At 38.4% G+C, this 17,858-nt stretch overlaps 2 protein-coding genes and 1 pseudogene across 2 annotated transcripts; all 3 read right to left on the bottom strand.

Annotated features, from left to right (window-relative positions):
* Positions 1–3,639: 3,639 nt before the first annotated feature.
* LOC113449858 (olfactory receptor 6M1-like) lies at positions 3,640–4,610 on the bottom strand (annotated as a pseudogene).
* A 2,554-nt stretch (positions 4,611–7,164) lies between these two features.
* LOC113449860 (olfactory receptor 6X1-like) lies at positions 7,165–8,094 on the bottom strand. Its single transcript, XM_026720996.1, has one exon. It carries the CDS (start codon positions 8,092–8,094, stop codon positions 7,165–7,167), a length of 930 nt encoding a protein of 309 aa, XP_026576781.1.
* A 4,777-nt stretch (positions 8,095–12,871) lies between these two features.
* LOC113449861 (olfactory receptor 6X1-like) lies at positions 12,872–13,807 on the bottom strand. Its single transcript, XM_026720997.1, has one exon. The coding sequence runs from the start codon at positions 13,805–13,807 to the stop codon at positions 12,872–12,874; it is 936 nt and encodes a 311-aa protein (XP_026576782.1).
* Positions 13,808–17,858: the final 4,051 nt, after the last annotated feature.

Here is a 17,858-nt window from a genome sequence, read left to right as displayed (position 1 = left end):
GATACACCAGAAATTGTGGATAGGCAGAACGATAGGGTAACAGGACCTTAATTACATAGTGCTGACACATGGTGGGGATGTTGAGCATGCCCTGAGGTAGGACTTTCCATTGAAAGCGAGAGGAGGGAGAGGAGTTATTCAAGTGAGGCAGAGTAAAGGCGAACAAGGCGCGGTCAAGTTCATGCAGCGAGATAGAAAAAAACAATCCTTTAGGTCAACAACCATGAGATCAAATTTTTCAGGGATGATATTGGGATTTGGCAGACCACATTGTAATGCCCCCTTGGTTTTATAATCATGTTCAAGGCCCTCAAATCCTGTAAGAGCCTCCATTTCCCTGATTTTTTCTTTACAACAAAAATGGGGGTGTTGTATGGGCTGACAGATGGTTCAACATGCCCTTTGACAATTTGGTCCTGGACAAGTGATTGCAAGGCTTCTAATTTGTCTATAGTGAGGGGCCACTGATCCACCCAAACAGGCTCTGTGGTTTTTAGTTGCAGCCGCAGTGGGGTTTCAGTGGAGGATGCCATTATTCTATGATGAGTCTTGCATTAAGTTGAGACATGAGATCACGGCCCCACAGGTTAGTGTGTAGTGGAAGCACCAAGGGTTGGAGGTAGGCAGTGCGAGAGACATCAGATGAACTCACCGATAGCCAGTGTTTGCTACGGTGGGCTTGCTGAACTCCTCCCACTCCCCAAACGGCCGGGGCAGTTTCTAGGGGCCAATCGTCCAGCCACTCAGCCGTTCGGATGACACTAACGTCAGCTCCAGTATCTAAGAGACCCGAAAACACCTTATCATTGATTGTGAATTGTAATACAGGCCTGGCTCGTTCCATAGATTGATGGACAGCGAATGCCCAGGCATCTTCAGTTTAACAGGTACTGGAACAGCAATTGCCACTAGTTCTCCCTTGCTAAATTTTGTGGGAGTATTTCCAATTACCGCTATGGCAACTGAGGAAAAGTCATCGGAATCTCTCAGAAATGGAGATGCAATAATTCCTTTTGCCACGAGGTCCCGGATGGGATAAATTATGAGGGCGTCATGGCAGGAGGGATGGTTTTTCAGACACGTGGGGAGAAAGTACACAGTGCCTGGGATGTCAATTTCCATATCTTCAGAAGCAACTAATTGGAAAGATATGGTGTCAGCCTTTGGAGTGGGGCTGGCTGACTGCCCCCTCTAGTTTCCCTGCGGTTGGGGGTGCTGCTGCGACACTGGTTTGCCCAGTGGTACCCTTTTTGCACCTTGGGCAAATTGTTTTTGGCTTGTTGTTGTTTTGTGGATTGTCCCTAGCCCTAAATTGTGCTTTGAAGTGGCCTGGTTTCCCACAATTGAAGCAATTCCCAGCCGGCCTGTTTTGAGAATTTGCTTGCTGCAAGGCCATTGCCAGGTGTTCCATATTGTAGGAAACAGTCCCCATGATTCTGCAAGCCTTTAGATAGTCCGAGAGGGAAGCCCCCTCGGGCAGCCAGAGGCTGCAGAATCCTTTTGCAATCCTCATTTGCATTCTCAAAGGCTAATTTCAACAGAATCTCTCTGCGGGCCTCTCCATTTGAAATTTGCCTCTGGACAGCCTTTTGGAGCTCCTCTATGAATTCAGCATAAGGCTGATGTGATCCCTGGGTAATTTTGGAAAAGGAGCCTATGGCCCCAGAGGCAGGATCATCGACCTTATCAAGGGCTTTGATAGCAATGATACTGACAAGGGCGAGAACTCACTGTGGGATCGTTGTCTGGGATGTTAAGTCAGCGAATCGGCCCATGCCAAAAATTTGATCTGCTTTTGAGCCACGATCGTGAGCAACTTTCTCAGCTTTGGCACGAAAGTCTGATTCCCACACAACGTACTGCGGTCCTGTCAGTATCATTCGGAAGAGGTCTTTCCAATCTTGGGGTAGCATAAAAAAGGAGGTGCTGATGGTGTTAATGAGACCACTGACATACGGTGCCTGAATGCCATACATGGCCACAGCTTGTTTTAAATCTCTAATTAATTTCATGGATAAGGGTTCAAGCCTAGGCACCATATTCCCAGCTCCATCCCCAACATATTCTATGGGGCAGAGGGAGAGCTCCTCTAGGGTAAGAGAGCCCTCCTTGCGCCCCTGTGCCATGGCTTGTGCAACTGCTCCCATGGGTGTCTGATCCCCCGCAGGATTTAATTTAGGAGGAACCGAGGGTTCAGGATCTGTGGGGGAAGAGGCTTCCAGTGGGAGAGCGTCTTTGGTTTTGGTCTCAGCAGCATAGGGAGGGGGACCTCCCGCAGGGGGAGGTGCCAGCATTAGTCAGCGCTGAGCTGTGAACTTTTAAACATTCCATAATTATCCGCCAGGTGGTTAAAATCTTTGGCAGAGCCCTGGGAGTATCATGAAAAAAGTCACCCAAACATTGCCATGTGGAGACTTTTAAGGACCCCTTTTCTGGATAAGCCGGACACTGCATGTGGATGTACTTTGAAAGGGCTATGAGGTCCTTTTTACTTGGAGCCGGGAGCATTTTGCCCTGACTCCTAAGAATCAAAATTGAGCTCTTCGTTAATTCCCTTAATTCTTGCAGATGCACCATCTGGTCTTTAGAGAATTTCCCGCCCATACTCACCTGAAGGGAGGATTTTCTCCTGGGGAGGGATCCGTGACACTAGACGGCGTCCCTGGGTTGCAACTGGCTCATCTGGCCGGGTGAGATGGGAGGTCGAAGGCGGGCGGGTCTGCTTCTTTTCAGCAGATCACGTCGGGGTCACCAGATGCGGCTTTGCTCCACATTAGGAGGGCTTCTCATTGAGTCCAATGCATCAAGAAAGAGACCAAGCCGGTTCAGTCTTGGATGAGCAGCCCCGAACACGCGCTCAGGGAAGCTCTTTTATTGAACACACATTGTTAAACATCACAAAAGAGAAAGTTCAGTCTACTTTACATGTTAAAAGAATGGGGGGTCTCAGTGGATACATTGTAGCGCCCAATCACAGTGCTTAAGGGATACAAAGTAACCAATCCATGCCTGCAGTCCAGCCAGTAGCCCAAGGTGGGCAGCATCCTTTTGTTCCCGATACCTGCTTTCAGCCTACGTGAGGTCTTGCAGGTATAGAAACTCCTTTGCCTACGTGAGGCTTTGGCATATGCTCAGGCTGTTAGATGTGGATTCGCTGCTGCACTTAACTCCAAAAGCTTTCTGTATATAAGCATTTACTTTTTTGTTTTGGCTGGTGGGAGGTGTGTAAACTGGGGTACTAACTATAATCTGCAGTCTTTGGAGTTCTTATTCTTCAACAGAGAAGCACTTACAATTCCTCCTTTTGTTGATTTCAGCAAAACAAAATTTAACCATATATTTAGACGTGGCAACTAGCAGTTTGAAAGCATGTAAAAATGCAAGTAGAAAAATAGGGACCACTTTGCTGGGAAGGTAACAGCATTCTGTACAACTTTGGCATTTAGTCAAGCTGACCATATGACCATGGAGACGTCTGCAGACAGTGCTGGCTCTTTGGCTTTGTAAAGGAGATAAGCACCACACCCTAAATCTGGAAATGACTAGCACCTATGTTACCTTTACCTTAGATCTGGGATTTAATTCACAATAACCAAGGCATGAAAAGAACACACACTGGGATATACATTGGTATTAGAATCAACATACTCTTGAATTAAATGATTCCACTTTGGGGGCAAGAATGTCCATTTGTTTCAATGCATCTTTGAAGACTTCTTTTACTTTCTCGTTCCGAAGGGTATATATGAATGGATTCAGCAAAGGTGTCACCACAGTGTGAAGCAGGGCCATACCTTTGTAGAAACCAGAGGAATGGATTTTCTCTGGTAGAAGGTACATGAAAATGGGACACCCACAAAAAAATCAAGGCCAAAGTAATGTGAGCAACACAGGTTGAGAATGCTTTTTGTCGACCAGATGAAGATGGAATGCGTAGAATGGTGGCAATGATATATATGTAAGACACTGAGGTTAGAAAAAGTGAACACAGAACAATAAGAGCCATTGATATATAGCTCAACCATTTCAGCATGGTTGTGTCCTTACAAGCCAGCATGAGCACAGGAAGAATATCACAGTAGAAGTGGTTAATAACATTGGGATCACAAAATGGGATCAGATAAAAGGGGATTGTTGAAAAAAGGACTGAGAAAAAGGCCCCTGTCCAAGACCCAGCAGCAAGCTGGAAGGTGAACCAACCACTCATGATGACAGAATATCTCAAGGGCTTTCAGATGGCTACATAGCAATCAAAGGCCATGATAACTAACAGAATGTAATCTGAAGTTCCCAAGAAAAATAGAAATACATCTGCATTATGCAACCCATAAAGGAAATAACTTTTCACTCTGTGATTATATTGATTATATTATATTGATTATATTATATCATTTGGGGTATAATGACAGTAGTGAAGCAAAGTCCTGAGAAGGAAAGGTTGCCCAGAAGCCAATACATGGGGTTTGGAGTCGATAATCTTTCCACACAAAGAAGAAAATCAGAACATTTCCACTTAATATTAATATGTAGATCACTGCTATGATCAGGAATAGAGGAATCTTGAATTTCTGGATGCCAGGAAAACCTATAAAAATGAATTCTTTCACCATGCTGTAATTTTCAGACCTCATACTTTCTTTTATTATTGTAGTCTGTTGGAATAAAAAATAGTTAAATTAATTTGGTGTCCATTTGTTCAAAATCAAGAATAACAAGGTCATTATTTTTCAGATCAGGAAATTTGCCTTCCCTCAATTCAGTTATATCATGAGTTATATCATTGCTGTTGTAACTTTGGATAGTTGCTAAATGAATAGTTGTAAACTGAGGACCACCTGTACCTTAAAATGGTAGCATGAATCCCAATATATTATTGATAAAACCTGAAAACAAAACTACATTTATATTAACTATTCATGGAATCATTGATTTCTATATCCTACATCCAGGAATTGTGAGGGCTACTCAAAACATAATTAGAAGCCAATAGCTGATATTAGGTTTGACGACTTCTCAAAAGAAGAAGAAGAAAGAAATTTGTTTTGGACAGAGGAGGAGGAGGAGGAGGAGGAGGAGGAGGAGGAGGAGGAGGAGGAGGAGGAGGAGGAGGAGGAGGAGGAGGAGGAGGAGGAGGAGGAGGAGGAGGAGAAGGAGAAGGAGGAAGAGGAGAAGAAGAAGAAGAAGAAGAAGAAGAAGAAGAAGAAGAAGAAGAAGAAGAAGAAGAAGAAGAAGAAGAAGAAGAAGAAGAAGAAGAAGAAGAAGAAGAAGAAGAAGAAGAAGAAGAAGAAGAAGAAGAAGAAGAAGTAGTTGCTGTTCCACATTGTTACTACAGATGATGTATCAATGAAATGACCATAAGTTGATTTTTAATTTGGGGGAACCTTGATGCTCAAAATAAGAGAAATAAATAAATTTGCTTTGAACAAGTGGGAGGAGGAGAGGGGGAGGGGGAGGAAATTTGAACCAAATAGAATTGTGATTTAAGCTCTGTTAATGCTTCTTAGCTTTTCTATACTAAATAGAAAAGTAATTGAACATGTAGTCCTGTTTGATATTCAGCTTTGAATTCTTAGGACATTGTTAATATATAAAATTTCTCCCACATCATAAGCTAAAAAGAGCTTTCTACATTTCTTTCATTAAATCATAGCGCCACTCTCCTCCATAGCAATGTGATCAGGGATGTGAAAAATGCTTCAATATAGATAAACTGTTTTGAGCTGTTTTATTTCTTAATGTCCAAGCTAGACATTGTCAAATGGACAAAGACTTCGCAAGAGCCATAAAATATTTTAAAGAATTCATAGTTTCATATGCAATTTTGGAGTTTCCCAGATGGATGTGCAACTATTGAAAGATATCCCAGCAGAATGTGCTGAAATGGATAAATTAACATTGAAGATTAAGGATAAGGAAGAAACAGAATATTTTTTAACTTGGGAATTATTCTATCAATGGTTAGAAAATAGAAGCAGAAGTTAGAAATTCAAAATCAAGGAGGATATGTAAATAAAAATGAAGTAAGTGTGTAATTAAATAATGAATATTGAATACTTAGGATAAGTAAATATAATAGACTTGGAGGATAATGATTATAAATGTGATGTTTATAAGGTTTGATATCATTAACTAATTATACACAAAATTGAACAGACTATTTAATTAAATAACAGAAAATGTTTAGCAAGGATAAGTGAAGATCATGATGAATAGATTTTGAGAATAATGGTTACAACTATTGTATGTATTAAGTTTATTACCTGTATTTAAAAGAGATTGTACCCAGACAGTACACTGCCATTGTAGATATGGAAATTTTATATGTAAAACAAAGGAAATTTAATAATAATAATAATAATAATAATAATAATAATAATAATAATAATAATAATAATAATAATAATAATAATAATAATACAACTGAGGGACTTCCGAATGCAGACTGATAAAGTTTTGGAATCATTGACATTGCCATACCTGGTGATAGCAGAATCGACAAGAAACAACTTGAAAAAATCACCAGATATCAGGACTTGAAAATCAAATTGCAGAGACTCTGGCGTAAACCAGTGCAGGTGGTTCCAGTGGTACTCAGCACACTGGGTGCTGTGCCTAAAGACCTAGGCAAGCACTCAAAAACAATTGGCGCTGACAAAATCACCATTGGTCAGCTGCAGAAGGCCACCTTACTGGAATCTGCTCGCATAATCTGCCGATACATCACACAGTCCTAAATGCTTAGGAAGTGTTCAATTAGTGATTTGTGATACGAAATCCAGCATAGTTATCTCGTTTGCTGTGTACACTGTTGTTTTTCGTGTATAATAATAATAATAATAATAATAATAATAATAATAATAATAATAATAATAATAATAATAATAATAATAAAATATTTTCTCTTTCAACAGAAGAGAATATTTGTAGCTAAGGGTTGAGCTGTGAGGTCCTTGGTTTCCTCTGAGTATGGCTGTTTTCTTGTAGACATTTTATTACCCAATTAGGTAACAACGTCAGGGACAGAAGTACTGATTATGTTACCTATTTGGGTAATGAAATGTCTGCAAGAAAGTAATCACAATCAGAGAGCACCAAGGACTCCCTAGTTCTCTTTCAGAAGAAGAGATAATGGAAACACCTAGATATTTAGCATCATGCACCATGTTAGAAACTCATCCTTTGGGTTACTGCTTTCCACAAAGCAGTTCTGAATTCACTGTTCCGTATTGTGTAGATGAAAGGGTTTAACATGGGTATGAAACTGGTGCGCACAAGAGAGATTGTCCTATTTAGTCGGGTGTCACTATGCGTTGAAGGTTTCAAGTACATAAGCATATCTGCTGTATAGAAAATGGTTAGAACAATAAGATGGGAAGCACAAGTGAAAAAAGCTTTGGACCTCCCGATGGCAGAAGGGATCTGAAGTATGGTGTTTATAATGTGCATATATGAAATCAGAGAGAACCCAAAGGAACCCCACATTATAACAGCACCATAAACAAATCCTATTAGTTCAATCACTATTGTATCAGCACAAGCCAACTGCAAAACTGGACCAATGTCACAAAAGAAATGATCAATGAGATTGTGCGCACAATAGGGGTACGTCCACACCACAACCGACTGAGGAAATATGAGTCCAAACCCACCAATCCATGCCAGCAAAGACAGTTTGATACAGAGTCCACTAGTCATAATGGTTTGATAATGCAAAGGTTTGCAGATGGCCACATAGCGGTCAAAAGACATGATTGTGAGGGTGATGAACTCCACAGCTCCCATTGTGAAGACCACAAAACCTTGGGCCATGCAACATGCAAAGCAGATGGTGTTTTTGCCAGAGAAGCTATTGACCAACATCTTTGGTATCTCTGATGTTGTGGAAGAAATCTCAGCGATGGAGAAGTTCAGGAGGAAGAAATACATTGGAGTATGGAGCTTAGGGTCTATGGAAACCACTATGATGATTAAGGAATGTCCTATAAGTGACAGAAGGTACATCAGAAGCAGAAGTATATAAAATCCCAGGTCCAGTTCATGGAATTCTGAAAATCCCAGAAGAATAAATTCATTGAAAAATGTAGCATTTGACATCCCCTTCTTCTTTTTCTAAAATGATATAATAATTTATGGAAATATTATCATTTGTGGTGTAAGACAGTATACAATAGGATTGATAATCACATAAGTGGCTGAAGTGAAATACTGTGCAGGTTACTGAACTGTTTCATATTTTTTACTCGTACAACTGTTGATTAATTAGTAGTTTTGGAAATGTCACCATGACTCTCAGAATCAGTGGCTATTTGATTCAGGGTGTGAGGAGAGGCAGGAAATTAATTTCTTCCTCATAAAATGTCAGCACCCTTTTCTCTCATTGAGTATTTCATGCTACTATGAAGCATTTCAGAGTTTGCTTTATTTTTTCTGAAATCTAATATGGGAAAAAAGAAAAGTGACATCATCTTCCTTCTTTAATTTAATGTTTTTGAAGAGCCTATAATGTTGACTTTTTTTAAATTGAGAGTATTAAACTTTGCAGGCAAACACTTTCATAACTTCATGAGGTGTTTAATATTGTCAGGTGCTTTCCCAAAGTGATTAAAATGTGCTGTCTTTTGCAACTTTACACCTCTACACACACACACACACACACACACACACTGACACACAGGATTAATTTACATTAAAAGATGTAAGAGTAGTGAGGAATATTTCTAGATAGGAAGCAGTTGCAATTTGAAAGAATTTCTCTTTTATTCTAATGCAAAAGAATTGTATTTCATAATTTGCATATCTGGAATTGGTATCTGTTTTTTGCCCTCTCTGATTAGTTACTCCAAGATAATTTGTTTTTCAATTATTCCACAGAGGAATTATTGAGTTTGTCATCTGCATCTATAACTGTCTGGTTTGGCTCTGCAACCATATAAGACAGACAAGGACTTCAACAGATAATTAGAACTGCAGAAAAAACAATTGCTAACTACCTGCCTTCCATTGAGGACATGTATACTGCATGAGTCAAAAAGAAGATTGTGAAAATATATAAAGACCACTCACATCATGGACATAAACTGTTTCAACTACTACCCTCAAAACAATATTATTATAACAATGCACACCAAAACAATTAGACACAAGGATAGTTTTTTCCTGCATGCCATCACTCAGCTAAACAACTAATTCTCACAACACTGTCAAACTATTTACTAAGATTGTATTACTATTATTCTTCCTATCCTTCCTATTACCTATCTCCTTTTTTACTTATGACTATAACGTTGTTGCTAGTAACTTTATGATTTGTTTTGTTTTATTTAGTTTCCTACTATAATTTTGAATGCTTATTTGATATCCTATGACTATCACTAAGTGTTGTATCTTATGATTCTTGATGAATGTATTTATGTACACTGAGAGCTTATGCATGAGCTTATGAAGACAAATTCTTTGTCAATCACACTTTTCCAATAAAGAATTCTATTCTATTCTGTTCTGTTTTTAGCCCTCTTTGATCAGTTACTCCAAGGTAAGGATGGTACTCCTTTGTTTTTTAATTAGTGAAAAGACTTCAAAGCTGGGTGAGAAAGCTTGCAACCAATTACTTCATGGAAGTACACATACTGACCATTTTCCTACCCGACCTTAATCTTAATTTTTCTATTCACTCTTTAAACACCTACAGCCAGTGGTGGGATTAAAACTTTTTTTACTACCAGTTCTAAGAGAGCATGCTTCGCTCTCTCAATAGATCTTACAGCTATCGCTACAGGTCCATTTGAACCTGAAAATGATTTCTCCCAACCTCCAAATTACCATAACTGTGAAAGACCTTACAATCTACATCAAATATAGAATCTTCTTTCTTATCTTGTAGTAAGAACCAGGTGGAGATAGGTTTTGAGAAGAATGATTCTACATATAACTCTGTTCACGGGTGGGATTCAAATTTTTAACAACCAGTTCTGTGGGAGTGGCTTAAGTGGTAGGTGTGGCTTGGTGCTCATGTTATTGGCTGGGTGTAGCCAACTCAATATCATGCATCTCCTCACCTGGCCTCTCATGACTGTAGGGATGCTGCAACAGTCGTGTGAAAAATGCTTATGTCACTTTTTTCAGTGCCATTGTAACCTTGAATGGTCATTTCACACAAGAAAAGTACCAGCAAAGGAGGGGGAAAAATCTCCACAGAAGTTCCTGGGACAGGAAGTCTAGTCCTGCCAAGAATGTAATAAGGGTTAACGGAGAGGCAGTTTCTGTAACAAACACCAGAATGTTTCCTTCCTACCTTCCTTACAGGATTAGGCCAGTAATTTCTTCTAACAACCAGTTCTCCGAACTGCTTAGAATGTTAACAACCGGTTCTTGTGAATAGGTGCGAACTGGTAGAATCCCACCCCTGACTCTGTTCAGTAACAGTGAAGAGGTGAAAGATTCCCCCCATCCCCCATATGATTTCCTTATAGTTCCTCAGGGATAGATAGCACAAGTGATGTCATAATTTCCCTCCTGCCAATTAGTAGTTCATGTACAGCATAGAGTTTTTCTTCTTGAAGGTTTCAAGTGATGGCGCGCCCATAATTTCCAGGGGCAAGTTGTTCCATTGGTGATTGTTCTCACTGTCAGAAAGTTTCTCCTTATTTCCAGATTAAATCTCTCCTTATTCAGTTTCCATCTATTATGCCTTGTTTGGCCTATAGGTACTTTAGAAAATAGTTTGACCCCTTCCTCTCTGTGGCAGCCTCTCAAATATTGGAATATTGTTATTGTGTCTCCCCTGGTCCTTCTCTTCACTAGACTAGCCATGCCCAGTTCCTGTAACTATTCTTCATATGTACTTCTCGTTGATTAGTTTCCATGCATTGCTTCTTCTGTTGCCTTCAGGTACTTTGGAGAATAGGTTGACTTCCTCTTCTTTGTGGCAACCCTTCAGATATTAGAATACTATATCATATCACTGCTAGCTTTTATTTTAATCAAACTAGACATACCCAATTCCAGAAACTATTCTTTATATGTTTTAGTCTCCAGTCCCCTAATAATCTTTGTTGCTCTTCTTTGTACTATTTCTAGAGTCTCAACATTTTTTTTACATCATGGTGATATAAGTATTTACACTGCCATTTTAGAGTTGGGATGAGTTTTATATGTCACAAATCAGCTTTATCAATTCAGAGGATAGACAAGATAACAGAGAACAAGGTTGGACTTACATCCTAATACATTGTTGACTGGTGTGATTTATTTTCCTGATTTCTGATTTGATTGCTAATTTCTTCCTTTTTTCTTCTCCTCCCTTTCTTGTTTAACTATTTTTTCTTATAGAAAGAATATTAATTGAGGAGTCTTTGGTGCTCTCTGAGCCTGCTTCTTTTTTTGCAGATGTTGCATTGCCAAACTAGATAACTTCATCAGACTGAATTAAAAACAAGCAAGCTCAGAGAGTACCAAGGACCTCATTTCAACTACTTGAGCTACAATTATTCTCCTTCATTGGTAGAATATTAAATATTCTTTCAAGTATATAAACATTCATCTAATGGTAAGTTTTAGTGAGATCTCTTTTTCCAGAAATTGGAAGCTATAGATGCACTGGAGACTGTGGGAAAAAAATAATGTGACGATCTTTGAATGTAGATGAATTCAACTAAGAGACACTCTAAGTCTTATAAATTTATACAGCTATAATATGAGATACACTCTTATACATCCATGCCATCTATACATAATAAAGCTTGGCAATATTGTTAGGAAAAATCACAAGTGATTAATCTCATTTCTTTCTTTTTGAAAGCTTTAAAACAATGTAGCATATAATTTGGCCATGACATACCTATAAAACCCCGAAAAATCATCTATGAAATAATTTCCATGCTGATTAGTTGCTGATAGTGATGAAGAAACCAAGCAGAGTAAAGCAGATGAATCAGACTGAAAAAACAAAGGACTATGATGTTCTTTCCGAGTGTGATTCATTAATGAATCTATGCGATGACTTTTTTAAAAAAATAAGGATACTGGCAAGAATAAATTACTACATCATCCCAAATGGAGCCAAAGATTATCCTATGGGAATGGAAGCAGATGAATCAGTTAGGCAACTCTTTGGAGGTGATCTGGGAAAGTTGGTTGGTGGTAAGCCAAGACTATGGAAGGACACAAAATAAAACTTAAAGAAATATAGATTCCAATAAATGCAGAAGAAAACCCATTTTCCTTCCCATAGAAAAGTTTATTTCTTACAAAGGATTATGATTGTACACAAAAGAATCACAACAAATGCTGTCAACATGTGAAGGATTTTAAAATCTTGAGCACCTGTACAGGTAGTCCTCAAATTACAACCAACTGTGTAGTGACCATTTGAAGTGATAATGGTACTGAAAAAGAGACTTATGACTGTTTCTCACACTTATGAGCATCACAGTATCCCCATGGTCATGTGCTCAAAATTCAGACACTTAACAACTGACTCATATTTATGACAGTTGTGGTATCCCAGGATCACATGATCCCCTTTGGTGACCTTCTGAAAAACAAAGTCAATGAGAAAGCTTGATTCACTTAACAATAATGTTACTAACTTAACAACTGCAGTGATTCACTTAACAACTACGGCAAGAAAGTGGGGCAAAACTCACAATTGTCTCAACAACCAAATTGTTGGACTCACATTGTAGTCATAAATCAAGGACTACCTGTATTGTAAACTATAAAGTCAAATGGTGTTTTTAAGACTGAAATTATTGCCAGTTGAATTCTGATTGCCTCACACAAAATGTCACCAATGCCACAATCCTCTAAACTTCATCTCATTCCTACTACCTATGAGAGTCCTGGAACTATTGTTTCACTCATTGTCTTAATTTCAGGTCCCTTTCATTTTATGGATTGCATTCTGGACAGCTTTTTTGACTTCAGCATTTCTAATTGTGTATATGAAAGGATTCATCATTGGGGTAAGAGTGGTGTTCAAGATTGCCACAGTCCTTGACAAGTAGAATGAAGACTGGACATTGGGCCTCACATACATGTACACAAGAGCTCCGTACAATATGGACACCACCACCAGGTGAGATGTGCAGGTGGAGAAGGCCTTTTTCCGCCCCACGGCAGAGGGGATACGTAGGATGGTGGCAATGATGAAAATATAGGACACAAGCATGAGAAACAAGGTCATAATCATGATTACAAAAGCGTACAACAGAAAAAGAGACAAAATGAAATGGGTATCTGCACAGGCTAGGTTCAACAGAGGACCAATATCGCAGAAGAAACTGTCCACAATATTGGGCCCACAGAACAGCAGTCTCCAAATGATTAAAAAAAATAAAATAAAAATCACAGGGGAAGCATACCAGGTGGCCAAAGACATATGAAGGCACATGTGCTTGGACATCAAGATGGGATACTGAAGGGGCTTGCAGATTGCCAGATAGCGGTCAAACGCCATTGCTGTCAGGATGAAAAGTTCTGTACTACCGAAAAAGAAATGAAAAAATCCTTGAGTAAGGCAACAGTGGAAGCAGATGATGGTCTTGGTTTGTATAAAAGTCTGTAGTAATTTGGGCACCACAGTGGAGGTATAGCAAATCTCCAGGAAAGCAAGGTTGCTCAGGAAGATGTACATCAGTGTCTGAAGTCTTGGCCCAATTGTGACGATGATGAGGATGAAGCCATTCCCAAGGATGGTTACAATGTACACAAACAGACCCAGCACAAAGAAGACTTGGTGAAAGTCATACAGAAAAGGAATTCCTAATAGGATAAATTCAGTTACTCGGAACAGATTCCTGGGTTCCATCATTTCAAAATGGTCGGTGATTTTTCAGCAGTAGCTCAGAACACATCTAGCATTTCAAAAAATTATTGTCAATGTGTGCATTACATTTACAAATAAAGTTAAAAAACAGAAACAAATAAAGAAAAAAATCTCAAGGCAGGGGAAGAAGGTTATACAGTGCATTATAACTTCTGAAATGTTCTATTTATCTAAATTTGTCTGTCTGCAAAACTATTTTTGTCATAACACATTTAATGAAAACAGGAAATGTATTTTATCATTTCCAATATATTATGCCAAGAAGTATATGAAAAGTCACTATGGTAATGTCAGTGTACCACATTATATTTCAATATTTGGATTGATATTGCAGAAGTTACACTGGCCATCTTCTGTTTTCCTGAAATAAACACATTTAAGCAGAAAGATATCTTACCAAATAAAAGAGAGTTCAAAGGTGCTTTTTGAAATGCAACTGAATTTTCTTTGTTTTTCCTTGAAGATGTTTTGCTTCTCACCCAAGAAGCTTCATCAGTTCTAAATAGATGACATGGGGGGAATGATACTATTAGTTCTTCCTGTCAGAAGCTTGTTGGATGAGGAAAAATTAAGGAAGTCCAGTTGCAATTATGAGACAATCATGACATGGATGTCTGACGATTTTCATAGATAAATAAAGGAACATAGTTCATTTAGGAGACATAGCATAACATTTTAACATACAGGATTGATTTCTGAAATCTCATATGAGAATAGGCTTTACATGCCCAGCTTATGGTTGGTAAAAAAGCAAAATAAAGTCTAAAACACTGTATAGTCATGGAAATAGAAATATATTAACTTTATCTGAACAACCAGATAAACGTTTACCAACACCAGTCTTATTCTTTGAACCTGGAAAGTGCTACTATAAACTTTTGCAACTGTCTCAGTCCCTTGAGTGTCAATTAGGTCAAATATTTACAAATAAAATTGTCCAGTCTCCATGTTCACAATTTTTGTTCACAAAAAGTGGCAGACATTTATATATATTGGTGGGGAAAATTCAAAACATCTGAAGCCAATGATTAAGAAAACAGGCATTCCAAAGAATTGGGAGTTTCTGCATAACAGAATAGCCAGCTCTGAATCCAAGCAGATTATTTGTTGGTGAAACCCTTTTTCTTAGTGATTTTAGTTCTTGTTGTTATAATTTGACTGGCAGGAGGATGATTGGAATTGCCTGGAAACAGGTGTTGAAAGGCTGGAAAATGCCTTTCTTTTGAGGATTCGGTTTTCCTGCTGGGAGGGCTCCAGTACAAGGACACAGACAACTACTTGGAAGCAGGTTCCTTTAATTTTCAGGAAGGCAAGAGATAGCAAGAAGTCTGCGTTCCTGGGGCTAGCCATCTTTGTATAATAAACTCCTGATTTTTATACCTTTTCTCCTTTTGTGTGTGAGTGCTTGTGTTTGTATTTCTTAATGTTTTAAATCCTGTCAGGGGGTTGTCTTCATTTCCGCCAGAGGGTAAACTCTGCGGGGTGGTTTGATTGGATTATCAGTTTCATCCTAATGTTTTCTTATATTTGTTTGGTGGCAATCTCCTGTCTGCTATGGGATTTATTTCGTATCTTTTTGTCTATTTGTTTTGCTGATTTGGCATGACCTTTTGTTTGTAAGGGATTTCTTTTTCTTGTTTCCCTAGCTTTCTTAATTACTTGGCTTTTGTCTAGGGGGCTTCTTTCAATACCGTTTATCAAATCTCTTTTCCTATGCAAGTTTGTTTTATGGCTGGCCTGATGTTCCCTTTGGGCTTTTCCTGCTTGGGTATCACCACTGTCCTCATGAAGTTCCCTTTCCACACAGGATTTGGGAATTTTGAACTTGGCTTAACTTGGGGGCAATTAATTTTAGCTCCAAGCAAGCTTTGTTTTTAAACTTAGCCCCTACACTCCCATATCTCAATCTCATGTTACTTTTTTGGATGGGAGGGGAGGAGAAGAGAGGGAGGAAAGGAGAAAGTGATTTGAGCATTTAAGAAGAAGAATTGATAAGACTGTGCAGCGCTAAGATTAAAAAAAAATCAAACTGTGATTCATTGCATGTTTGAGACTCTGAATATTGGGCTTCCTTCCTTTGACACAAAGCAGTTGTTTCCTTCTCTGGGATTTGTATGTCACATGCACAATTTGATTCCTGGTAAATTCCCATTGACTGAAAAAGCCCCAGAACATTCCTAAAATATAACCTGCTTGAATCTTTATCAGGTTGCAAATAGTAACTTACTTTTAAGCTTCCAAAGAGGAACTATTTTCTCTCACTTTTTTATTTCTGGAAGGGCTTCTTCAATGAGAAGCAAAACGTTTTCAAGTAATATAGGGAAGTCCAGTTGCTTTTAGAAAGAAAGCACCTTTGGGACAACCATGACTGGATGACTGAGAATCTCCATACAGGGAATTCTTTAAAAAGAACAGTTTTTGATTTCTTTATCTATAATTCTGCATCTTTAAAATAAACCAGCCAATTCCAAATCGCAGAATCCTAAAATGAACGAGCATGTGGGATTCTCCTCCACTCTCTGTATCTCTCCATGTTTTTGACCATCACATCAAGCAATTTCTTTTCTTTTTGTTTGTTTTATTTTTTTTTATTTTTATAACAAAAACAATAAATTAAACCATCTTTCAATTATATAGTGTGTCGCCTGGGTACATATTTCTTGTGCACACATTAATATTTGTATACATTTCTTACTAAGCTTACATTCATATTATAGCCTATTCAGCATTATATATCCTAACAAAACATTACTACAGTGTCATTTAATTTCTTATTTTATTTTTAACCATCCATGACATAAATCCCAGATCTTATAATACTCCATTTCTTCTTGTTCTCTAATTGCCAATGTTAATCTACTCATTTCTGCACATTCCAATATTTTCTTAATTCCTCCTCCTCTATCGGAATCTTTTCATTTTTCCAATTTTGAGCAAATACAATCCTAGCTGCTGTTAATATATATATGATTAAATACATTTTTCTTTACTATAAATTTCCATAGTAGGATTTAGCAAAACAATGCAATGAGCCTTTAAAAAAATCTCTCTCAGTTCTACACCTGAAATCCAAAGCAATTTCTACATTGCATCTACTAAGTAGATTCTCCTTCATCTAGAAGACCTCTAAAGCCCCTTCCAGCTCTATTCTGATTATGATCCACCTGTCTTGAACCTGGGATTTTAAATTTGGTACAGCCTTGCCAATTTCCATACAGCAACGTTGTATGTGTTCGGCTGCTATACTTAATCTCAGTAAGAAGAACCTGCACTCGTGATGCATAAACTTGCTTAGATTGACATTTCAACAGGATATATACAAAATTGTCAACAACATGTTCAATAAGAAAAATACAGAATCTCGTTTCTGACCTTTCTGGCCATCATCAAACATGTGAAGAAAATTTTAACACAGGAAGATTCTAAGTATAACTCTTCCCTAAGAAACGAATAGTCGGAAAATCTGTATTTCCTTAATAGCTCCTCAGGGATATTGTAACTGAAGTAATCCCTTAGGCCAATTAGTAGTTTATGTATGGATGTCTTCAAAGAAAAACTTTGAAATTATGGAAATTGGTCATTTGAAATTATCTAGGTCAAGCTGAGAAAAAAAGAATTGTCCATTAGTATTGTGTCCTAACAGACTGATCTGAAGTTCTCACTCTGGTCTGTACATCCAATGGGAACGCATACCATTACTATTGGCTGACACTGTTTGACAGTGTCTGTTTGACATAAAAGGGAGCTGTCAACGGGCATCAGCTGTTGCCCATCAGCTGGCTGCCCTGTTACCTTGTGGCAGCCGTGGCAACCCTTTATTGTTAAATAAAGTTACAGCTTAATGTTGCTCCGTGTTGCCTCCATTATTCCGCCTGCCTTTATTACACTGGCGACGAGGGTGGGATTTGATAAAGAGGCAACTGAGCACGATTACTGAGCTGAAAGTCACTATAAGAGCTGAAGCCACTACCTGAGCTGAAAGTCACTATAAGAGCTGATTCTCACTATTTGCGAGTGCGAATTTTAATTCCTC

This window comes from Pseudonaja textilis, chromosome Z, assembly GCF_049901715.1.
Source record: "Pseudonaja textilis isolate UNSWEBS1 chromosome Z, rPseTex1.2, whole genome shotgun sequence".
Classification (NCBI taxonomy): Eukaryota; Metazoa; Chordata; class Lepidosauria; order Squamata; family Elapidae; genus Pseudonaja; species Pseudonaja textilis.
Note: the sequence above shows the minus strand (reverse complement) of the source record. Positions and strands in the feature narration are given on the sequence as shown.